The 25,349-nt window shown below is 42.6% G+C and overlaps 3 protein-coding genes across 3 annotated transcripts; 2 read left to right on the top strand and 1 right to left on the bottom strand.

Annotated features, from left to right (window-relative positions):
• The first annotated feature begins 1,551 nt into the window (after positions 1–1,551).
• LOC127608292 (transmembrane reductase CYB561D2) lies at positions 1,552–6,066 on the top strand. The gene is made up of 3 exons (XM_052077315.1): positions 1,552–2,174; positions 2,270–2,307; positions 3,315–6,066. Exons 1-3 carry the CDS (start codon positions 2,042–2,044, stop codon positions 3,816–3,818), a joined length of 675 nt encoding a protein of 224 aa, XP_051933275.1. The 5' UTR covers positions 1,552–2,041; the 3' UTR covers positions 3,819–6,066.
• On the bottom strand, positions 4,740–16,276 carry rad54l2 (RAD54 like 2). Its single transcript, XM_052077313.1, has 22 exons — positions 16,015–16,276; positions 15,017–15,262; positions 14,573–14,867; positions 13,971–14,107; positions 13,729–13,869; positions 13,212–13,447; positions 12,930–13,112; positions 12,438–12,571; positions 12,159–12,355; positions 11,704–12,046; positions 11,434–11,611; positions 11,139–11,336; positions 10,911–11,029; positions 10,584–10,699; positions 10,142–10,241; positions 9,827–10,032; positions 9,581–9,753; positions 9,291–9,487; positions 8,973–9,157; positions 8,372–8,461; positions 8,209–8,301; positions 4,740–7,405 (listed from the first exon to the last, which is right to left on the bottom strand). The coding sequence occupies exons 2-22, from the start codon at positions 15,210–15,212 to the stop codon at positions 6,426–6,428; spliced, it is 4,497 nt and encodes a 1,498-aa protein (XP_051933273.1). The 5' UTR covers positions 15,213–15,262; positions 16,015–16,276; the 3' UTR covers positions 4,740–6,425.
• A 104-nt stretch (positions 16,277–16,380) lies between these two features.
• bap1 (BRCA1 associated protein-1 (ubiquitin carboxy-terminal hydrolase)) lies at positions 16,381–24,317 on the top strand. The gene is made up of 17 exons (XM_052077314.1): positions 16,381–16,583; positions 16,873–16,902; positions 17,015–17,069; positions 17,701–17,833; positions 17,925–18,044; positions 18,674–18,735; positions 18,829–18,971; positions 19,075–19,153; positions 19,230–19,353; positions 20,557–20,698; positions 20,881–21,041; positions 21,536–21,666; positions 21,773–22,236; positions 22,527–22,765; positions 22,842–22,934; positions 23,027–23,099; positions 23,451–24,317. The coding sequence occupies exons 1-17, from the start codon at positions 16,547–16,549 to the stop codon at positions 23,582–23,584; spliced, it is 2,220 nt and encodes a 739-aa protein (XP_051933274.1). The 5' UTR covers positions 16,381–16,546; the 3' UTR covers positions 23,585–24,317.
• The last annotated feature ends 1,032 nt before the right edge of the window (positions 24,318–25,349 follow it).

Below are 25,349 nucleotides of genomic sequence, written 5' to 3'. Positions count from 1 at the left end.
GCTGGCGGTACATAGTCACAAGCTTATTTGACAGTAATTGGAGCACAATAACTAGAGGACAGCTGACCAGTGAGTTGTGGGTTGTGGAATGGGTGCTATTAGTCTGAGAAATGGCGTGTACATCCATTCGAACATGCAGTAGCCTCAGGAGCTCAATCTTATTGATATTTTTCTGAATGCAGACCATCCACCAAGAAGCAATTCAATAAATTAATACATGAATTCAGTAAAACATGCACATAAGCTTAAATTTTTTGTTAAACATTCTAATATACACTGATATGAACTTCCAGATAGAAATGAAAGTTGAGAGAACATTCATAGAACCATCGATTTTCTATAGCGCTTGTCGTCTTGGCAAGGTCACCATTGTAAAAGAGATGTTCTGTCGCAGATTGTCTTTTATAAAAGGTGGAATCATGAATAATAAAAAATATATATACAAGATCTTGGAATATGCGAGGAAGAAACCCCCCAAAAAGTGTAGGGAGAACGAACAGCATACATTAATTAAGGCCAGACCTGAGATTCAGACCCAAATCGTGAAAAACGGAGGCAGTTGTATTATAGTCAGACAGATATGATGGACGCTTATTAGTTTTCAGATCAGTTTTTTGAATAGTACAACTTTAATGAATCAACTTTTTCATTCATTCATTCATTCATTCATTCATCTTCCTAACCGCTTGATCCTCACTAGGGTCGCGGGGGGTGCTGGAGCCTATCCCAGCTGTCTCCGGGCAGTAGGCGGGGGAAACCCTGAATCAGTTGCCAGCCAATCGCAGGGCACACAGAGACAAACAACCATTCGCACTCACACTCACACCTAGGGACAATTTAGAGTGTTCAATCAGCCTGCCATGCATATTTTCGGAACGTGGGAGGAAACCGGAGCACCCGGAGAAAACCCACGCAGGCCCGGGGAGAACATGCAAACTCCACACAGGGAGGCCGGAGCTGGAATCGAACCCGGTACCTCTGCACTGTGAAGCCGAGGTGCTAACCACTGGACTACCGGGCCGCCCCAACTTTTTCATGATATTGTAATTTTTTTGATGAGATCGATCAATCGATAGATAGATAGATAGATAGATAGATAGATAGATAGATAGATAGATAGATAGATAGATAGATAGATAGATAGATAGATAGATAGATAGATAGATAGATAGATAGATAGAAAGAAATACACACAGGAATTAACATAATTAAAAATGATGAGCAATAGGCCTACATCTATTTGTCATCATAATGACATAATGAGCATTTGCAGTCGCGGCAGTATTGCTATACTGTAATGAATTCAATTCAAGTTAATTCAAACCGATTGGGCTTAGTTACACAAAGTTCAAAAACTGATATGATTGCTCAGAAAATACAATATTAGTCATTTGGCCAATTTCAATGAATTGGAAAAATAAAATAAGACACCTGACTATTTTGGGGGTTACCCGCAAACTGTTAACTGCGACTTTATTGTGAAAAACAAACAAACAATCCGCTAATATCTTTTTTTTAAGTCTAACCGGAAGTAACCGGAAGTTATTCCCATCGGTTTTCCAGGCATCGGAGAAGGGTCCAGCTGCAGACCCGGAGGAGGCCGATTTAGGGAAAGTTAGGTTTAGGCAAGTAACTTTGCGCCGGATATGACTTGTTAAATAATTTAAATTCCCTATTACAACTAATGAACACAATACCTTTATTTTGAAAATCCATTTGCCTAAATTTACCACAGCCACTTCCGGCGTTTGTCTACCATTACCTAAAGTTACCTCCTCCGAGTCTGCAGCTGGATACTATTGGGAGGTGGCATCGCGCTGCCAACACACCATATCAAATATGACCATCATTCATCACACGTCATCTATAATATGACCGTTTCTTGGTCCTGTAGATTTGCTTAAATGACCTTCTCTATCCTTTTAATGGCGATGGTTTACCTTTGATCCCGTTTCGTTTCTTTTGGAAACTCTGGGTGACCGGTGGCGTTTGTGGATTGCTATAAATCGCCCATACTGTACCGTACAATATTTTGTCGAACATGGCCCACGACAAAGAGACTGAAGCTGAACCTCGCCTGTTCGCTTTCGCCCGAGTAGCTTCCGCAGTGTTGACACACTTCCTCGGCATAAGCCTCACGGGCTTCGTCGCTCTTCTAGCGCGACCTGGTACAAGTGAGTGAACCATTTGTTTTTTGTTTTTTTTCTTCACACGCGTTCTTCTTCATGTGTTATACGTATACGTGACCTGTTGGTGTAACTTTTTACAGGTTGGTTTTCCTGGCATCCTTTTCTCATGACACTAGCAGTAAGTTGGATAGATTCAAAATCTGTTTTTGAAACACGTGACACATTTACTTTCACAGCATTTCATAGTGGCAGCTGAACAGTACTGTATCTGGATGGTGGATGAGGGGGGCAAAATATTAGCAACGCATGATTCAAAGCATTTGTACACTTCTGCAAGCCACAAATTATAATAAACAAATTTTGCACACGCGCACACACACACACACACACACACACACACAAGATATACTGTAAGAGAGAGAGAGAGAGATGAGAAAAAATCTATAGACGTTTTTCAAACTGGTTTTATAACGTTCCGCCCACATTAAAGACATGCCGATAGGTTAATTGAACACTCTAAATTTCCCTTGGGTGTGACTGTGACGGACGTCAGGAGTTCAGATTCAAACAGAGATGGGCGGTTTACCACGTGATTAATTCTGCGGTAGCGTCTGATCCATGCTCCTCGTGAGTTTTTTCAATTTGTATTTGACTGTATTTCCCATTCCAGGGCCCTACATTGAGCTTTTTAAGTGGTTAGCACTGTTGAGCCACCATGAGCTAAGTTATAATGGCCCCTTCAGAACTGGCACTGGGCCTCTACAGTCGTTACAATATGAGATGTCTCAATAATGAAATCATACTCCGTGTCCTCATTCTGTATTCTTTAAGCCTTTAGGAAAATACATTCTTACTTTTATTTAGTTAGTTTGTTTGCATGTTTTGTTCTGGCCCTTCATAGTTACCGAATGCCCCCGGTATAAACAGCTGAAGGTGCCTCAGTGACTGCCACTGTGCTGTTTTTTCTTTTCCACTACGCTTGAAATTCACTCGTAATTAAAATTTTGGCTCTCAAGGCATATAACCGACCAAGCGACGACTTGTAATTTGGAAGACTCCGACTCAAGTTAACTAGCCGAATGTGTGCTAGAACCTTTTATTGGCTCTCATTACGTTGGGCAGGTGTTGCTGGCTGTTGACTGTAATGACGAATGCAGAGCTAAGTATCATTTTCTTCTGCCCCAGTTCTCCTTCTTCATGACTGAAGCCATCCTCCTCTTCTCACCCCATGGCTCCCCCATGAGGAAGTTTTCCCACAAAGTGAAACGTCGTGTGCACTGGATGCTGCAATGCGCCTGCGTAACGTGTGCCACGCTCGGCCTGGCAGCCATCTTTTACAACAAACACCTGCATGGCAAGCCTCACTTCACCTCCTGGCACGGCCTGCTGGGCGTGATCACGGTGTGCGTGGTGGCGGTCCAGTCGCTGGCCGCCGTGCCTCTCATCTACCATTCTTTGGTCAAAGGCTGGTCGCTGGCTAAGCTCAAGAGGTACCACGCGACCTCAGGGCTTGTCACATACCTGTTTGGCAGCGTCAGCCTGCTCCTCGGCTTGACTTCTGGGTGGTTCACCAAGTCGGTTGGTGATGCCACTTGGTACCTGGCGGCACTTTGTCCTATTCTTTGTGCCCTCATCATCATGAATCAAGTCACCAGTGCTTATGTGACAAAGAAACGTTTCCAGTCCTAATCGGTGGTGAGAAGTAATGAACTCTGAATACATATCTTTGTTCATGTGCATAAGTTGATTTTATTCTCGAGTGAAGTTATCAAAACGGGTATTCAATGTGATTGACTCGAACAATTTCATTTTTTTTGTACTTGCGCATTTTTCAGAGTGTCCTTTTTGTCTTACTTAGAGGGGAAGTCGAGTCAAACATGTTTTTCACAATATTCTGTTCTTTGGGGTGCCATGAGTCTAAACACTATATCCTGAGTAGTATTGCATTTGTGGAATATGAATTCAGTGACAAAATGTATCCGTTAACAATCTGAGCTGGTGGCCATTTTGCCACTTGCTGTCCAACGTTACATGACCAAACCCAGAAAACAGGTTCATCGTGATTGGTCATTGCCTGAGCTCTTCGGCACTGTGATGCGTGAATGTTTTGTTCATACTAGTGGGGCAAATTATGACTTACTATATTGTAAAGAACATTGTTGACTTAACTTCCCCTTTAAGAATCTTTCACTCTCTTTTTTTAAATACACAAGTACTAGTACAGTACTTGAGTACATCGGTCTGAATATCGTTACTGACACTTATGCAGGGATTATGGTTTACACACAAAGCCATATACCTGTGTGTATTTATATGGGTAACAATTTTTTTCACTGTACATCGCCACTGAGTGACATGTTTCCACGAATGCAAATTTATTTCACAAAAGCCCTCAAATTGGTTTTGGGGTGGTTCTTGATTTCAGTATGACACTGTGGACCAAAAATTGACAATGCTTTTTGTCAAACGCTTACATAATAGCATGTTGTGTGAAGTGTGAAGGCCAAAATTGATTGTCAGATGTCATTTTGAATTGCCTTTAAATTGACCTGATTTGTACGGAATTATGTTTTTGAGCGCCAAAGCTGTGTTTATTAAAAAAACTATTCATGCAATAGAAGTGTTTTATTTTTAAAATAACATTAATAACAGTTATTTTCTGCTTTTGTCTACATGGCGTGGATCAGCCATTTAAGTGAACAGAAGGTAATAAAAAAATAATAAATACATTTCAGAAACTACATATACTGAAATGAGAGAAGCTACTATTGAAAGAACACATGATCAAATTATAAAAAGTAATTAAAAAAATTAAATATCCAATCCATAAAAATGACCCCACTGGACATGAAACAACAGAGTTAAACATAAAGCAATGATAACCCACTTCAAATTCTAACAAGAGTACAAATATAGACATGGGATCTGCATCGTTTCCATAATCAGCCTTTCAGAGCAACGTTACAAGATTCTAAGACAGGCTGAAGAAAAACCATACAGCAAAAAAATGTCTCCACCAGTCTACTGGAAACTTTTTACAGGTTATGCTGTCTAGTATCATGCTCTCCTGTTTTTTTCATCTATAGGCCAATAAAACCATCGACTCAACAGATTCCTAAATCGAAACATCAGTGTGGCGTGAATACAAAAAAAAAAACCCCACACACAAGGCTTGAGAGCAGCAAAGATCTAAACACACCACTGACATAACTACTAACACAGGAGGCCGTTGCAACTGGTTCGGGTGGCAAAGCCCACAACGCCACCTGGCCGGCCCAGCCCGGCCGCAGTCACTCGTGGGCGTGAGTGTGAATGTTCTGATGGAGACGTTGACATTCGGTAAATACCCGGACCACGATGGGAAACGTTTGAGTGGCTGAGTGTTACTTTGACTTGATCGGTTCTTGTTTTAGGAAACAAGAGCAAGTTCACATTTGATATCACAATGGTAACAAAGTAAAAAAAAAAGAGCACGTACCAAGTTAAAATCTGGACACCCAAGACCTCTTTGTGTTATTTAAGGCTAAAAATGACAGAACACAAGAGTGTGTCACTGAGGGCAAGTTGAGATACATTCATTTGAGTGTTAAAAGGGAGGGGGAGTGACCCCTCCCAAAACTGTCGCAAAACAATGCAACTGTTATCTTCCTGTATGCCATAATTATACACCTCCCGACAAGCTGAAATGAATTTGTTGAAATATAAACAATGAGAATAACTGCTATATACAGATATCTACAGTTTTATAATGAGTCACGGAACCACAATCTCTTTTCCAAATGGGATGCTCTACTTTTTGGCAGACTCAAATATTTCAGTGGATTTTTATTTATTGATATTTTTTAATATTTGGGTTGTGAAATTAGTCCGTGGCCACGATGAGTGTGATGAATTTTGCACGGTGTGAAATAAAATCTGTCGGGAATTCGGCCTGTGAGTGCTGCTACAAATACTTGCTCCATTTCACAGCAAACCCAACAAGACAGTTTTATTCAGCATAAAAATGTGTTACTGACTTAATAACATTTTTAAAAGTGCATGAGGATTCCCCTATTGATCAGGGAAAGATGTCTCTGCGTCGCTGTTGGCACAAGGAATGCTATCAACTAAATGAATGGCCAAAAAATGAACATCATGGAATATTGAAATGAAGCTGTTTATCAGAAACAATGAGGATATACACAATTCACATGAGTCAGGGTTGTTTTTAGCAGAAAAAACAATATTTGTCGAATCGCACCCCAGTCCAATCAGGCATGATTAACCTTTGTATCCAAACAGTCCCTGTGTGAGTCTTCAGTGTCCAGTCACCTCTATGACATCATCATCGGAACTATCGCCTCCGTTCTCCGCACTCTGATACCTGTCCGGTTGGGTCAGAGCCGACCCAAACAGGCTGGATGTGGGATTGTTGAAATGGGAGAGGAAGCCGGAGGCATTTGAAGCAGAGTTTACTGTGTGGAAACCAGCTGACCCGGCAAGGAGAGGGCCGGGAAACATCCGGGGTTCTGGGAGCAGGGACTGGCTGTAGTTGAGAGGGAAGCCTGACGAAAGCAGCCCCGTCATATTGGGGCTCATCAAGTATGGTGGCAGAGAACCTGATGCCAGTGAGGAAGTCGTTGCGGATGATGATGATGCCGACGATATGGGGATGGTGTTGGAGGACGAAGAGAGGGCGGTTGATAGAGCTGATGCGGAAGGGGGAGGAAGTTGTCCGTTGCCCGGTGCGGAAGGGAACATGGTTTGCAGGTCTGCCAGTGTTTGTCCTGGTGCCTGAAGGAATGAAGGTCCACCGCTTCCACCCATCAGAAGAGGGTGAGTCATATGTCCCAGGTTCCCTAAAAGCGAAGGAGAGTTCAGACCCACTGGTGGAAAACTGAGCCCACTGGAGTTCATGGACAAGCCGGGGAAATGCGATGTAGGCAGAGTCCGTTTGGCCATGGCGCTTTGACTTTCAGTATGCCTGCGTTTCACCCCTTGCGTCTCTAAGCCCGAAGTCAGGAGGTCGTCGTTGAGTGGTGAGCGGAGGTCCGGAATCAGACTCCGGCCATCTCCCGCAGCTGTGACGGACGCATCCAACGGGGAGGAGAGTTCGTTCCCCGCGCCGCCGGTGGCGTCGCTGGTGGACGCCGTGTAGTGGCTGAGCTCGCGGAGAATCTCGGAGCTCAAGGGAGACGAGGACTGGTGCTCCACGTCAACTTCGGGTGAGTGCTGCAGTTGTTCCCCGGGGGAGGCGCAGCCATTGCTGAGTGGATGGATCGCAGAACGCTGGCTATCTGTAGAGGAGAGGGACATACACACCATTAAAAATTAACTTTTTTTTTTTTAGATACTGGTGATGCAACTCAATTTTTTTTAAAGATATTAGCCACCGTTCAGACAACTCTTGGCTTTGACTAGCGGGCAATGATTCTGGTATCACTGGTGGTATTCGGGCTCACCCTAGTGGTACGTGAAAGAATCATTGCCCAAGTACAGTTCCGAATTTAACTTTGTGCAATTTTCCCCACATTGAGGACGCAGTGTTAATGTTCAAACTGCATAATGTCACTGTCATTTGTAAGAATATTACGTGCGGTGACACTCGGAGTGCTCTGTTTTTTTTAGATGGTAATTGCAATACAACAGCAACTGTGTCTGATGATGTGACAAATCACCAAATGTCAGATTGTAAGGGCATCTTTTGTGCATAGGCCACTTTTGGTCACCTCAGGTTATTTCTTTATGTTCATATTCTTTTGATTTGCATATATGCTTGGAATCATTGTCATGCTGAAGGTTTGGGCACCAAACTGACTTTGGAAGTGTTAATTTAGAAGACTCTCCATCCTAAAGCTCCAATTCCCGGGAGAAGAAAAATGAGCCCAAAAGCATGATGGTGCCACCACAATGCATCACTGTGGCTATGCTGCATTACCAAGGTGACATTTTGCAAAATAACAACCCCATCAGTAAACATGAGGAAAATATTAATTCAGCCACTGGCACACAAACAACCCCACTCGCTTCCCTCCACACAGAATGATGACAGATGGAACCCATAGTTTGATTACAACAATAAATCAAGATGCATTTGTACCTCTTGAAACAGCCGTGCCCGCGGCGGATGGTCTACTGATTTTTCCAGATCTAATTGCAAAAATTCTTCCATCATTTGTCCTGATGTAAGTACCTGTGGACAAGAAAACGCCTGATGATGGACTCGGTACACGTTTAATGACTAAAGAATGAATTGCATCTACCTTTAGATCCTCTGATGACATGGATGCTCTCGCCAGCGCGAATCCGAGCTTGGACATCTGTTGTACTGTTGGCTCCCGGGATGAAGATGTCTACAGATGGAAAGACAAGGAACATGAAAATACATATTAGGGCGTCATTGAATAGCTCAAACATTTGAATACAAAAAAGTTCAATGCAAAATCTCTGCCTCGAAGCTTTGCAGTGATCAGTTTTCTGCATTGACTAACATTACTGCACATTCACGCTCCGCGCGATGGCGGAGGAAATACAAGACCTAAAATGTCCAAAATTTGGTGTCATTTAAAAAAGAAAAAGTAAAGTGCATTGTGTCTCCTGCAAAGCAGAATGAAGTGACATGCCACAACAAATATGCTAACACATTCAATAACAGCCTAATTCTGCCACTTAGAACATAGGTGAAGGATAGAGACAGCCACTTAGCAGGCCAGGCACTACCTTTTTAAAGCCACACACACTCAAAGTTAAAGATGTTCGAGTGGAAAGTGAGGGTGTTGACCCAAAGTGAACAACAAGAATACCTGCACCTCACTCGCCCTTTTTTTTTGTCAGTATGATAGATAGTAAAACAAGACACGGTACCTGTTGTGGTGACAATCCGCTGAACGTAAACTCCAGCCTTCTGCAGGAAATTGACTGGTAAACTGCCAGGAGAACTGCCCCCCGCCATGCCCATGACAACCTGGCGAGGCATCATGGGAATTGGGGTCGACTGGATGGGCCTCACACTTGCGACTGGCTTGTCGTCAGGCCGGGCCATTGGACGCCTGCAAATAGCAACATTGAAATGAACGAGCTGATCAGCTATGACTGCACTAAGCGAGGCAAAGCAAGCCGTCGCGTTTGAAAACTGCTCGTCAGATGACATTAAATGCAATCAAAGACTGAATTGAAACCCACCAGCCACGTTGACTGAATGCAGATATGTTTGCGAGCGCATGGTTGCCGCTTGGATAATAAGGGGCATAGGAAGGCCGAGAGTAGGGCACGGAAGCTCGTTTTTCATCCTCGTAGCTTTTTTTGGCCGCTCTCTTCTCCGCTTTGGTCAGTTTGGATTCCTTCCGGTCCACTAACAGAGATTCATGTTGGAAAGGTTGCTGTGTGCACAAATGGAAAGAAAGACATCTTCTCAATGCATCACACACGCCGCGCAGTATATCAGCTCATCATTCATAAAATAGTCATTGTACTTTGGTGATGAGGTGTGGGTAAAGCTGACAGGCTGCATATATGACTGGCTCATCTTCAAAAGCCCTCAGATTGATCTTGCTTGCTTCAGGTTCCTCTTCGACAAAATGCAACAGTGACTCCACTTCCTTTCGGGTAAAGTTCAGCGCCGGGTTCAGGTCATCCACGACGCGGTCTGCAATGCATGGGGAGGTCTGTGTTTCAAGTAAGTTACTCTTCAACCATAAAAATCAATTTCAAATTCTTACCGGACATGCTCTGTTTGGAGACCTGTCTCTCATAAATCTTCTTCTCCAAGGTAAAGTCACAAACCAGCCGGTAAATGTAACAGGGTTTCTTTTGACCGTAGCGGTACACCCGACACACGGCCTGGGCATCATGACACGGGTTCCAGGAGGCGTCGAACACAACAACACGGTTCGCTCCAATGAGATTCACACCCAGGCAACCCGCTCTGGCAGGAGGACAAAAGTTGGTGCAAAGATGTACAGGTTTTAGTGCCCGTCAGTGGGCAGAAGGAAGGAGCTTAGGGAAATGATACAGGGAGAATGTGACACACACACCTGGTAGACAGCAGGAAGAGGAACGATTTGGTGTTCTCCGGGTCATTAAACTGATTGATCAGGCGCTCTCTTTCTGAAGATGATGTGCTCCCATCCAGTCCTAAACAAAGACATGTTTTTCTTTTACAGTCTAACGACAGTTACTCACCCCCCACCCTCCAAGTTCAGTGCTTCTCAAAGTGTGATATGCAGGTTCCCTTTAGCGGTAATCAAATGGATCACTGAATGAAATGTTCAAAGCGTGCATTATGTTACACTGGCTCCAACTTTTTTTTTTAATCCAGTAGGATACATTTTTGAGCACAGTTCAGTTGTACTTAACGTTGACATAAATTTGCAGTCAACCACTTAGAAATGGTTTTGTTCAAAGATTCATTATGGTACGAACATTTTTTTAAATTCTAATTTTACGCACAATCCATTCTCAGAGAACAGAACTTACGATAATAATTGTGATTGCGAACCCAGTTGGGGTTCTGAGACTCGGTGGTGTCTTGTGATGGAATGGGTCTCTTTGATAAGAAGTCCTCAATGACTGTCAGGGTGGACAAGCTTTGACTGGCAATGCAGGAGGAGATATTGGAAAAAGTGAGTGAGCTCTGGACACTATTTGAGGAATGCGATACATGTACAATATATGACTAACTAGCACATGTGGCTGCTGGCTTAAGCTTCAAGACATGTCATACATGTTCTTTTCAAATCTTACAGAACAAAACTGCTTTGTGGCCGATTGGGGTTTGATTTAACAAACACCTAAGCGACTTACCTGAAGACCAAAATCTTGTCTCCTCTTCTGACGCTCTCGTCAATCAAATGAAATAGTAGCACCATTTTGGCCGAGTGTTCCAGAAGTCCTATCTGGTAGTTTGACATGAGTTCTTTTGCCTGTGAAAGAAAGAAGCTCAGTATAGTCTAGAGCTTGTAAATGACCATTGGGAGTTTTTTTTTTAAACGGTCACTGCTGCAGCGAATGGTTAAGAGTGTCACACCATACCCATTCATAAGTAATGACTTGATTGCTTCGATCCTGAGAGGGATTGAGCAGCGGCGGAATGTTGTTGGCTTTGCTGTTATTGGAGTCTGACACTTTGCCTTTGGGACCGCCGGCGATGTCGTCGAGGTCCAGATCCTGCTCGTTTGCCTGATTCTCTTTCTGTACAGTTTCAAAAAGCACGTCCGGGTGATTCCAGATCTAGCGTGAAGATGAAAAACACAGTTTTATTGATGAAGGCCGTACAATGCAATCCCACGTGCCCCATTGGGAGAAATTTCTGATTTTCGAGTCTTACCTTGCAGCATACACAAAAGGCCTTGAGCGGGTTCAGACCAAGCCAACCATTGTTTCCTGCCTCTCTGAAGCGATTCATAAACTCAGTATAGAGCGCTTTCTGTATCGGAGATAGCCGGACCAAGATCACATGCTCCATCTTAATGGGGAGCTGGTGTTGCAAAACATCATGGCCTCGCCTATCAAGCAGGAAAAAAAAAACTCAGAACAATTAATGTGGGTCGGAGTTATTTTTCTTCTAAAAATAGACAATTTATGGAACTCTGCTCACCTCTGGACAAAGCCCTCCAACAAGCTGTGCAGCACATGGCTACGGTAACGCATCAAGCGAACATCGTGAGGCGTGCTGTCCATACATTGCCCGTTCAGAATGGGGCGCTCAAACATATTGCTGAACTCCTGGCGTGTGCCTAAGAAGTCCGGCCGAACAAAATCCACCATGCACCAGTATTCAATCAGATTGTTCTGTAATGGGTAACCTGTCAGAACCACTCGGCGCCTCGAACGGATATTCTTCAGAGCCTGTGACGTGCTGGCATGATAGTTCTTAATGCGATGGCCTTCGTCACAGATCACCACATCTGGCCCAGGTCGTAGAATGGATTTTTCAATACCTTAAAAAAAAAAACAATAATAATAATAATGACACAAGCGTAAATATTTGTTTGCACTTGTATATTAATCACACATTGGCGGTAGTATTCTATACTGAAGAGTTTTGCTCACCTTTCATGAGTTCTTGTTGTCTATCTTCCTCATCTAGATCAATGATGACAGGCCCCATGGGCTTCTTTGATTTTTTCTTTTTGCCAGTAACAAAACTCTTCTTCATTGTTAGGAGGCGGTACATCTCATAGCCCATCAGCAACACGCCTCCATTTTGGCTCCAGTCCTCCACCACCTTTGCCCGAGCTATCGTGTTTCTGTAGGACACAGATTGAAGATGCTAAACATTTCAAATATTTGACACGGGCCAATTTATGTGTATTGTGGTGTGCAACGTACCTGTGCTCATCGTTCAGGATTTGAACTTTGAATGTACGTCCAGTAAACAACGTGGGGTCAGTCTCGGAGGAAAGCGCTTCCTGTGGTGGAAGCCACAGGTTAAATTCTGCCAGCCAGTTCTGAAGTGTGTTCACCTAAAATGAGAAAAACAAAGAGATCAGAGAGGAGTTGGAGCAATATAAGTACGTACTGAAGTAATGTCTAACTATCATGAAGGTAGGACAAATATGTGACTGGGCAGGTGTGTAAGGCAGAGTTATGCAACAGCAAGAAAATGAGACAATAAATATTGTGGAGGGGCCTGGCATGGGTTAAGAAAGAAACCATTTTATTTTGGTGCGGATCTGGATAGGTTGTCAGGTTGACAAAAGTGGAAGAAAATATTCGATTTGTTATAATTCAATACGGTATAGATAACTCAAGATAGGAAAAAAATGAGTGTAAACCCGTTGAAATGAAAACATGAACAGACAATATGGACTCTATACTCACAGGAACAATAGCCAAGACAGTGTGAGCCTCAGTATTCCGCAGTAGGATGTCAATGAAGGAAATGACCTGCAGTGTCTTGCCAAGCCCCATGCTGTGAGCGAGGATGCAACCAAAACCACTGCTGCTCTTGTAACGCTCCAGAGACTCAATCAGGTTATCATACAGGAACCTGATGCCACCAATCTAGGGAATAGATGAGTCGAAAAATGTCACATTGACACGACGAGAGGAAATGCATCGGGCATTTTGGCAGGTGCTGAAGAAAGCACACTGTGGACATACCTGGTGAGGTTTGACAGCCTTGGCCAGCTGTGGCGCGAGATAAATGTCCTTCTCCTCCGCAGGGTGGTTGATATTAACCAGCACGCGGCCCTGGGCGTCAGGCAAGTTCAGAGCATCATTGATGTGCGCTCCACTGCTCTCCTCTGTGCCGGCGGGGCCACCGTCATCCTCCTCATCGCCCGACTCACTGCTTATCTGCAGGGCGTCCTCGTCCCCAGAGCTGAGTTCAATTATATCTGTGCCATCAATAAACAGAGCATAAGGGCCTGCCGCATCTACCATATTTCCCCCAATAGTGCACAGGGGCATTTATTTATTAAGTTGTAGACAGCGTCGTTAAAATAAAATGATTTTATTAGCATTTTTCTAGACAATAGCCAGTTGGTCTATTTGAGGTGGACTGTTTTTTTAAATTAAAGTGACAGGTGCGCACATACACACACACACACATGGGGTTAACTGGGTAATAGAGTTGAGGGCACAATTAGAGAGCACCAAGACCTATGTTCTCCATTACCATCTCGCATTGCAAGCTCTGGGAGTTTTGGTTCCATGTTTTCATCTTCATCACCGCTGCTGTCCAGGCAGATCACATCCTGCTTGCCGAGAAGAGCGGGGACCAAGTGAGACATCTCTCCCAAAAAGGAAGTTGGGTCCACTGTTGGAATGATGATCATCAAAAATGCATCGTCTTAGTCTTATTTAAGTTCTCTGAACAATGATAAACAGTTATTTAATGACTGGAAAATAGCCATGAACCTAGGTGCGACTCTAATAAAGTTGGAGCTGGTGTAGGGAAGTCTTTCCTCTGTTGCTCCAGACGCTTCCGTCTGTCCATCTCTTCCTGTTGAGCAGCTTTGGTTCCAGCCTCCAGCTGGTCCTCGTTCAGTAGCTTTCTGTTGGAGTCAAACAATAACGTATTTGGTTTAAGAAGTAAGTACTAATTGAAGATTTAAACAACTTTTGTACAACTCTTCATAACAACAACACTCTCTGCTTTTTGGCGTGATACTAATACTCTACTGTTTGTTAAAAAGTATCTTTGCAAGCAATTCTTTGTGAAGATGGTAGACATAAACAAAGAAAAGTACAAGATTTTGTTCCGAACATGATAGGAGAGTGTTATTTGCCAAGGTGAAGTCAAGTCAGAATTCATGAACTTACTTCTGTCAGGCCAAGTGACTTTTTGCACTATGTCCATTCAGTCCTCCCTCCCTTTTTATGTGAAATTCGTGATTTGTTGGTTTTGTGATTTTATGTGGAACTGATCACTGCTCATTTTGTGCACTGATATGTATGTTTTGGAGGAGGCGGGGGATGTGAAGAATCGCAACGTTAGGAAATGTAAAACACATACGCACCTGATATTTTTCCTCATGTGTGCAGGTTTGGCAGGCTTGGATGGTTTGGATCGTTTTGAAGGCTTGAAAGGTTTGGTTAGTTTCGAAGCCTTTTGTTTCTTTGATTTGCTGGAATGTGTCTTGCTCTGACTTGATTTGCCAGGGCTGCTCGGAAGTTGAGAGCGAGAGGTTGGTCTGGAGGGCGCCCTCGACGACGGTTGGGATTCAGGCCGTGACGGTGGCTCCGAGGTAGCTGAGGTGGAGTCCCGACTTTCTTGAGATTTTTCATTCCAGCTGTGCGCACTAGCTGGTTTATCTTTGAAGAGAACAGTATATTAGTTTTACCTTGACTGAGTCTGATTTAAACAGTACTTATTTTTGTGTGACACGCTTTCATTAATGAGGACATCTACTATACTTCCATTCATGCTACCCATGAGATCACGAGAAATAGAAAACACTCACCCAAACTGTGTTCGTCATCATCTCCAAAGTCTTCATCCTCATCATCATCATCATCATCATCATCATCATCCCCCTCCTCCTCCTCCTCTCCCTCATCCGTATCGTCATTGTCTTCCTCTTCATCATTTTCCTGAAAACCCTCTTCACTGTTAAGGCTAGCCTCCAGGTCACTTTCTGAAATGGCCTCTTCAGACATGGCGTCTTACGGGCTCTCAAACTATTACCTGCACACCTTCATCAGGGGTCCTAAAAACAAACACAAAACAAACAAAGAACATAAAACACTGTCAACAATGTATACCCAGTGACTGGATATTAAAGGTTCAAATGACATAGTTGACCATAAAGGATGAAAGGGGAAATATATGTGTATATGTGAAAATATAATTTCACAGTATTTTAATTTCCCAGACGTGTGGAGTGACATAATTATTTGACATTTGGTCGAACCTCTGGCTAAATTACACACATTAACCATAACGTCAGTATAATACAGTACCATATTTGGCCCACGGATCGTTAAATTAATAAAAATATAAGTGGATGAACTAATCACTGATGGCAACTTTCACGATTCCGTTTGAATAAGGGATGCATAAACAGCTAGCTGAAATATACACCTACAGCATCGATGGGTCATGAAACCGTCGAACCACACTCGCTGCACCTACCTGCTGGTATAATTTAACTACAGTGCAATTGTTTCCGTCCTCCAGCAGCAGACCAATACGCTAGCTACTTATAAAACAACACACGCAATTACAGCCCCCGCCCTCAACTATTCGCATTCAATTAAGCAATATAATATTCCACCTTTATTTGACAGGAAAACTCGTTCGCTTGAAAAACCTGCTTCATTTTTCAATGTGGCAGTGAGAATGTATTTGTGCTGTCTTACGCTCGGGCAGCTAACGTTAGTCGACATCACTTATATGCTAACACTCTCGGCTAGCTAGATGCGCTAACTATTCCAATCATTGTATATTTTAGCAACATACCGTACGAGCATGTGCGTTGCGCGCTTCTGGAAATGTCGACGTTAATGCACAAGTAGACCGATCAATTTGGTTGCTGGCTAATTGTGAAAATAAAGCGATAAACGTTTCCTCTCATTTCCAATTTTCCCCAGTGTTACAGTGTATTCCTTCCTTCAAGTGTTGCACCCGCCGAAGCAATGTTCCGACAATAAACGAAATCCTTTCATTGAGGATGAAGTATTCCTTTATTTGTGTGAGTTATATTTATTGAAGGAGCCACATTGTTTTCTACGTGACGGTTTTTAGTTTTGTATTTCTCTGTCTCTTCTAATTCCATTAAAAAATGTTATACTGTATTTTTTTTGTGTGTCTCTGCGAACAACCCGTCGGTTGTTGATGACGCAATTTGTAGGCGGCCGATTCTAGTCTTTTGTGTTTATCTTCAGCTTCTTTGGTGAATGGATCGGTGCGTTCAACAGTACTACTTCTTCGTCGGTGGATACGGACAATAAAACCGCTTAAATGGTAGTGCGCACTGAGTGCAAACGCAAAGATGAACAAAGGGTGGCTGGAGCTCGAGAGCGACCCAGGTGAGTTATTTCAACAGATTCACGGTAACGTTACCACGGCTAGCGTTCAATAATTATTCATTGAAGCTGCTTCTCTCCATTCTTATTATGCAACGGAGACACCCACAGTATATATCAGCCATGTACAGTTTGTTGTGTGCAGTTTATTTACAATGCCTTTGGGGAGCAATCGTGCTTTCTTTTGCTCATTCATCATTACTGCAGTACACAATGCATGTTTGGGCTTTCTGGATTTCTGTCATGGAAGTTATCAAACGCTGAGTTAACTACATATTTTTCCCATTATTAGGATTGTTCACTTTGCTAGTTGAAGATTTTGGTGAGTAGTACAAACAAACCTTATGAATCATAATAAAGAACATTATTGCAACAAAACCATCTTATTCCTTCCTGGAAAAGGGATTTAATGATTTGTTTTCCCTTTTTTGCAGGTGTTAAAGGCGTACAGGTCGAAGAAATATATGACCTTCAAAGCAAGTGTCAAAGGTACGTGATCGGTAAAGGTTAATCAGTACAATGAGAAAAATATGCTCTCGCTGAGACCTACCCGTAATGCTAATATGACGTACGGCACAAAAGTTCCAGGACTCGAGTCACAACAGATCTATCCAAAGTATCCTCCCTGGAGTTTTAAAACATTTTCCCAGCCTTCTCTACCACACCATGTACTTCTGGAAGAATTCTTCTTGGATTCTCCATAACGCTGTCATCACATCCAACTTGATGTCATTAACATCTTCATAACAGGTCCCCTTGATACCCTCCTTAAGCTTAAGAAAGAGGATGAAAATCACACTGAGCCTGGTCGGTGAGTTTCTGCTCAGTCAGGAACCATTGGATGCTCGGAGCATTGTGAGTAGGTGCTTTGTCGTGGTGAAGCAGCTACAAGTTGTTCTGCCAAGATTCCTGGCTCTTCATGTGTACTGAAGGAAGCATTTTCTGCAGACTTTCCTTGTAAACTTGCTGGTTAATCATCTGGCCCACATTTCTGGGGAAAACTCATAGATTGTAGTTTGTGAAACAGGTCCTGGAACTTCTCTGACACCCCCGTATACGACATTTACTCATATCTTCTGTAAACCTGAACATTTGAGGAATGCTTCATTGTCTTTTCCAGCCCAGTCTATGGCTTCATCTTTCTGTTTAAGTGGATTGAGGAGCGTCGATCCAGGAGGAAAGTTAATACTTTAGTGGATGAAACCTCTGTCATCGATGAGGAGATAGTTAATGATATGTTCTTTGCACATCAGGTACTCAATTGATCATGCACCTGAAAAAGATTTATGATGGCATAGTGAGAAAAACATCTGAATGCTTACTTGCTGTAATTTTTCTCTTTAGCTGATACCAAATTCATGTGCCACTCATGCCTTGCTGAGTGTGCTTTTGAATTGCAGTGGTGTCGAGCTTGGCACCACCCTGAGTCGCATGAAAGCTTTCACAAAAGGCTTCAGCCCGGAGGTAAGCGTTTTCTGGCATTAAGCATCTCTGAGAAAAATGTACTTTATTAATAATTTCTTTAGATTTGATTTGTGAGTCTATAAAACCAGTGCTTTTTGGGGAATGGAAACGGTCAGATTTGTTTCAAGGCTGGACAACTTTGAAGGGAAGAGCTTTATTTCCCATAGATGACATCCTCACTTATTACTTTTCTTCAAGGAGACAATTTCTTCTGTTGTTCCAGCATAGCAGCTGTCTAAAGTGAAATACAATTGTGCTGTAGCATTAGAACAGACACAATAAATAAGCAATAAATAATAAAAGCCCTACGATTTTCGGGGCATTAGATTGTCATTTAATGTGATTGAAAGAGTTCATGTGCACGACGGCTATAAATGCCCAATATGGGCATCATTAGTGTATTAGAGACTACTCCTCGGTTAAAGCTTCGCTGTCGAATATGTTGATTGCATTTTTTTCCTACTCATCGTACCTTTGTGAGTCTCCTCTTTTCCTACATGACATATTTAAGGGATTGGGGAAATCCCAGCAGCACAATTAATTATTGGAGAGACCCTGGTGAACATAATGGACAGCATGAATGCTCTCGCCAAGGTCCATGCAAGTTTAAAATGCCATCTATTTTGCAGAGTAAAGGTTATGCCATTGGAAATGCTCCTGAGCTGGCCAGAGCACATAACAGCCATGCCAGGTAGGGTACCATTACATTTTGTTAATGATTCCATCCTGTGTTGGAAATCATTTTTTATTCTTGAGAAAAAACTCTCTCTCTGTTTCTATGGAGACCGGAACCTCGGCACCTGCCGGAGAAACAGAATGGTATTAGTGCAGTTCGAACTATGGAGGCCTTCCACTTTGTGAGCTATGTCCCCATCAAAGATCGCCTCTTTGAGCTTGATGGCCTCAAGGCCTACCCTATTGACCACGGTAAGATTGGATGCTTCTGTACATCTGACATCACTGATTTGCAGAATCTGGCACTTTGAACGCTGTAAATAACAATGTTTAATGTTGTTTGCTGAACTCGTAGGGCCATGGGGAGAGGAGGAGGAATGGACGGATAAAGCTCGACGGGTCATCATGGAGAGGATTGGTCTGGCTACTGCTGGGTGAGTGTTGAACCAGTCATTCCTAATAGCGTCCACCTACCTTCACTGTCAGCCCCTGTGCTCCTCTCATTCTCAGTGAGCCATATCATGACATCCGCTTCAACTTGATGGCAGTGGTGCCGGACCGTAGGATGAAGTACGAGTCCAAACTGGAGGTTTTAAAGAAGAATCGACAGACTATTTTGGAAGGTCTACAGAAGGTAGGAAATAGACATTCTGGGCCCAGATAGGGCTCCAACTATGCCGTATTAAAACTAAAAATTGCAATACTATTTTCAGTCATCCTGCTCCATACGCATGTCATGTGACTGGAGTGAACAAAACTGTGGCTACCACCACCACCTTGTAAATGCTAGTTGGCCTTGTGTCTTTGCTTGTGTGAAGCGCATTGAGGTGCCTTGTGTTTTAAATCTATATATATATTGCGCGTCGTCCCGCACGCGGTCTGTCCTTCCGTCTGTCCCTTTTCAAAACGTACCTACTTCACCGCGCCGCTGCGCGCCGCCACTGCGCGCCGCCACTGCGCGCCGCCACTGCGCGCCGCCACTGCGCCGCTCAGGCAGTGGCTCACTACGATCGCGCGGGCATCTTAGCGAAAAAATGTTGTCTACCCACAAGCATTGCAATGAAATTGTTAGTTATTTAGTAGAGCTAAACATCTCTTTATTTTCGCGATAAGCATTGAAGATGAACAAAAAGTTGAACCAAGCAACAACACTTTTGTGGGCCGAAGGCCCACCTTACCAGCCTTCCGCAGGAACTAGCTGATGAGCCGCCCGGAGGGCGGCGAACCAGCTAGTGTGCTATATAAATAAAGCTGCCGTGCATTGCCTTACCACTAATGCTGGTAGAGTAAAGTAGACAAAAGGAAGAAACATACAAGTTACAAGCACAACTAATAACCTTGAAAATTAGGACCAACTGCCCCCCCTCCCCACACACACACACACCCCTCCGCCAGAGCTCATTTAAGGAGCATTTCATTAGCCTGCTTCAAAGAACACCCCCCAAGTCACGGCAAACCAAATGTTAATGCAGCTTCAAAGACATCATCCAAAATAATTTTAAATGGAGCATGGAGGAAAACACAGCCGCCATCGACTTGACAAATGTATCTATTAATAAATTATATACATTGCAACTGTAATGAATAGAAACCAATAAATACATTCATATAATAATCAATACTATACGTATTAATCATGATTTCTTTATGCTATGTTATATTTATTATATTTATTCATAAAGAAAACTCGAATCGTGGATCGAACTGCCACATACTTTTCTTTGAATTGGAGTCATGATGTACCATTAACAAATAATTACCGGTATTTTCTTAGTCTTTGTGATAAAAAAAATCATTATTTTTATCTAAGAAAATAACAAATTTGTTATGTGTGCAGATGATCCGACTCACCCAACCTGAGCTTGTCCATGACAAAAAGCAGCAGGACTCACCCACGCTTGACGGCAGCGCCAATTCAATCAAGAAAGAAGCAGACACGGAGCTAGTAACATCCCAAGGGGCTGATCAAGCTACCCCTGGTGCATTTTTTTTTCTCTTCTTCTTTCTACATACATTCTTGCTGCTGGAGGCTGTAAATTTCCCCATTGTGGGACAAATAAATGATATCTTATCTTATCTTATCTTATTCTTCTATTCTTGCCAGTAGTTTTATGTCTCCCAAAAAGGCAGATTTTTAAATAAAAGACTGTCTCCTTTCTAGAGGAGTCAGGAGGGAAATCTAAAGCTAGCCCCATTCCTCCAGGAAACACTAAGGCCACAGGAAAAACACCCGGAGGAGGCTCACAGCAAGTCACCAACCCCATCGTTCAACGCTTGCCTGCCTTCCTCGACAATCACAACTATGCCAAGTCACCGATGCAGGTGAGGGGAGAGGGCGGGGGGGGCAACTCTTGAATCTTTAATGCACGCTCACCTTTTGCCAGTATGGAACAGTAACAGGTCTGTATAATTGAGAACAAATAAATGGCATGCATTTTTTTTGTAGTCCTGCAAACAGCTTGGTCTTCAGAAGAATGCTCAGAGGGAGATTATAATTTTCCCTGCCTTTTTTTGTATGTTTGCAGCAAACACTGCTCGTTATTTTCAATGAATCTCAATGCTTTTTTGACACATGGAAATAGGGTAGAATGATTCAATTTTGGTGTGAATTTGAATGACAGATCAAGTATTTAAAAAAAAAAAAGACCGCTGATGTTGGTTAAAAATCTCAGTTATACTGCCACTTACAGGACATAATGGTCATGCCTCCTGTTAGGAAATCCATTAGTTCTTTATAAAAGCGATTTCTCATGCGTTGAAAGGACTTCAGCTGCTGCAAACAACGTTTTGAGAAATGAAGATACTTTGATTGACAGGAAGAGGAGGATCTTGCTGCCGGTGTGGGACGTTCTCGAGTGCTGGCACCTGCACGACCAGCATACTCTGAAGATGAAGATGACTATGAGGATGAGGAGGAAGTCACAGCATCTGCAGGAGCAGCAACGAGGTTAGTTTCCTGATGATTTACCATCACCATAGCAGCGAGTCTTTTGACTCCTTGGTTTACAACATTCATGATTTCACTTTTGAACTGTTCTTTTTTTTTTTTCAAGATTTAGACGGAAGGCCGGTCTGCGATCACGAACAGGAAGAGTCGTAACTGGAATGGAAAGCCAGATTGCCCTCAGTGTCTTAGCTGAAAAACTAAAGAAGGAGGCCCAAAAAAAAGACGCCCTCAACACACCGCTGTCTGTGCGCACCGAAGGCCGCACCGGCGGCATTTGCATCACATCCGCTTCGCAGCCCTCCCCCACACCCAGCAACGAGAGCACCGACACGGCCTCGGAGATCGGCAGCGCCTTCAACTCGCCGCTTCGCTCACCAGCACGCTCACAAGCCGCTACGCGTCCATCGAGTCCCGTAGCATCCCATCTGTCGCGCGTGCTGTTTGGAGAAGACGAGTTGCTTCGACTAGACTCCCGACACAATCGTGCTGTAAGAGAACTGGGTCCGTCTGTCAGTGTGGCCCTGCTACATCTCCTGGAGGATGGAATCATCTATTCTCTTCCACCATCTGGTAAGTATCCATGCACCTCACTGCAGTTTAGATAATCAGATTTACTTTTCTATACTGTATGTCCAGATTATTTCAAAATGTGCTTGCTTCATGCTTCAATCGAGCAGCAACACATTCAAACAGAACATTAAAAAACTATACTCACAAGTATATATTCTCTCTTCATCTATTGTCCTTACTTCTTAATTATGCTGCCAGGCATGTTGGGGCACAATGTGATATTGTTCAAAGTACGTAGAACCGCATTTGAACTTGTGTTGATTAATTATTATTTTTTGGGGGCCCTAAAGCCGAATTGGCTGCAGATGCTATTAAGTCGCCTTGCAATCCTGAGAAGGTAAAGGATAATGATCAAGCGGAGAAGGAAACAACAACCGAGAAAGACAAGGGACCATCTGTGGATGTGAAGAAAGAGGAGGAGGAGGAGGAGAACAAAGATGGGGAAGATGTGAAACCTAGCAAGGAAAAGCTGGATGCTATCGAGCCTGCTGCCGACAGAAAGCCCCCGGGGGATAAGTACTCACCCAAAGTAAGTCCAAAAATGACAACTTCTTCCGTGTGTGTAGAGCAGTCACATAATTAAGACACTATTCTGTCAATTGCAGGAGTTGCTTGCACTTCTCAAGTGTGTAGAGGCGGACATTGCCAATTATGAAGTGTATCTAAAGGAGGAAATCGAAAAAAGAAAGAAATACAAAGTGGGTTGAATGTACTCCCAACCACTTGAGTGTAATTTTGGCTGGCACCTCAGATTGAATTCTCATCAAAATGTTTATCTTCCTGTATGCAGATTGACGATCAGAGAAGGACCCATAATTACGATGAGTTCATTTGCACCTTTATATCTATGCTGGCCCAAGAAGGTAAATATTGTTGTCTCTTTTGCTCAATGCCGTCTTATCGTTAGCCTCATTTTCCGTCCCTTCTAAATATTTGACAATGCGAGGTCTGTCAAATATTTAGAAGGGAAGGAATTTGGGACCGGCAATTGATCTACATCCTAGTCAATACACATGTTACCGGTACTGCTGTGGTGTCCCGAAAATAAAAGTGCTTCTCATGTGAATGTTGTTACTTGCCTTACAGTATTACCATATCCTAAAATAACAGCACTAATGATTATTTGCAAAGAATTTGCATATACGAAAAACAACACGGGTTCTATCGCAGCCTTCCGCCGTGTATTTTAATTCTACGTTGGTTGTACTCTGCAGGGATGCTAGCCAGCCTTGTGGAGCAGAACATTTCGGTTCGTCGCCGGCAGGGAGTGAGTATCGGCCGCCTGCACAAACAGAGGAAGCCCGATCGCAGGAAACGCTCGCGACCTTACAAGGCCAAGCGGCAGTAATTTTAAGAACGCGTGGCTGTCAGGATCAGTCGTAATCATCATGGTTAAACAGAAATCCCAGAAATCGCCACGCCCATGAACTTCATCATGTCACCGGTTCATCGTGGCGTTTTAGTCCCAGCATTGTTGTTTTCATGCAACTGACCAAATCCGTTTTTTTTTTTTTTTTTTTTACAATCATGTGTGTAAATCTTTTAGTGATATTGTATACTGATATTTACCATTTGTAAATACGGAATCAAAGGAAATGTATTTAGTGAACTACAATGCTCTTTGGTCATGCGATATTTAATGTTTTTGGATGTTTTCTCTGTATACAGACTCATGGTCAGCATATTCAAGATTTTTTCTTTTCTTCCCAAATTATAAATTATTCAGTGTCTGTATATCATAAAGTTACATCTGCTAACCAAATGCTATACCACTGATCAAACACACCAATTTTAAAAATCACATTCCTCTTTGAGAGTTTTAATAATGAAGGTCATCTGTTTGGGACAACCGTTCTCAACCCGCGATATTTTGCGCTTCAATTTTCTGTAAAAGTTAAATAATCTCTTGTTATTCTTTTTAACCTAGAAGAGATCTCAGAGTGGCGTAATAAATAAATTGCATGTGTGTCTCTTGTACATATTTATATGTTTACGGTGCTCAGCAGGAACTCCCTGAGCTCAAAGTGTTACTGCCATTGTGCTTGCCATTTCATACTGCAATAAAGTCAATTCAAACAGTGTTTTCTTTTCCAGATTCATTATTTTTTGACAATAACAGAAACTGGTGAGTAAGGATTATACTTATTTATTTATGATCCATCTATCCATTTTCTTTTGCGCGTATCCTCAGGCGGGTCACAAGTGAGCTTGACATTATTGGTATTGCTCTTATTAAACATTTTGGATTTTTACATTTTATTATGATTTTTTTTACAATCACTTTTCTGGGTTTTTATTCATTTTTAGAAATGCATGACAGATCAAATGTTCTCGTGGGCTCTGTGGTGCATGCACTATACATTTCCAATCCCTGATAATCATTTTAGCTCCTTTGTTTTTGTTTTCTAATACTGTACATGTATGAATTATAATAATTTTGTGTGTGTTGAAAGTGCAGTTTTTTACATTGTGTTACATTGCTTAATACTGCTACAGTTGCTCAGTGCTACTCCTTCCAGATTTCGCCCCAGTAAATTTGAGTACCGGTACTCGGAGAATAATCTTTCATAATGGCTCTCAGACTGATGCAAAGTTAAAGTCGTGTATTTTCAGTGAAACAGATGTGTGTGTGCTAACCAGAGTTATACTCTACTGTTACATCACTTGCGTGTGATAACAATCAGCATAAAAAATAGACCAAGCAGAGATGGATGGATTGTCACAGTAAGATTTTTAAATTTGTTTTTCTAACACATCACTTAATGTTTCTTATGTGTCTTCCCTTTTCATAATGTTGACACAAATTGCAGACATTGTTTTTTTTTTATGAACCCCCTTCAAAAATACGGCAGTAGAACAAAGAAGATTCCTTGGCTTCTACTGTGAAAACCAAATAACTGTCGAGTCGATTATATTTATGGTGCATTGTTTCAAAGTCATATGAGAAACCATTTGTGGCCCGTGAAATAAATAGTTCTGCATCCTTGATTTGAAACATTTGCACGAAAGAACAAATAGTGCGTAAAAGTCTGCCCCGCGAATGTCTCGGAGGACTCCGGTCATGTGCCACCAAGAGCTCAAGAGCTATTTGCGTGTGGCCTAAAATAAGACTC

Source organism: Hippocampus zosterae, chromosome 9, assembly GCF_025434085.1.
Source record: "Hippocampus zosterae strain Florida chromosome 9, ASM2543408v3, whole genome shotgun sequence".
NCBI classification, from domain to species: domain Eukaryota; kingdom Metazoa; phylum Chordata; class Actinopteri; order Syngnathiformes; family Syngnathidae; genus Hippocampus; species Hippocampus zosterae.
The sequence above is the reverse complement of the archived record's forward strand: the minus strand, read 5'-3'. Positions and strand labels throughout refer to the sequence as shown.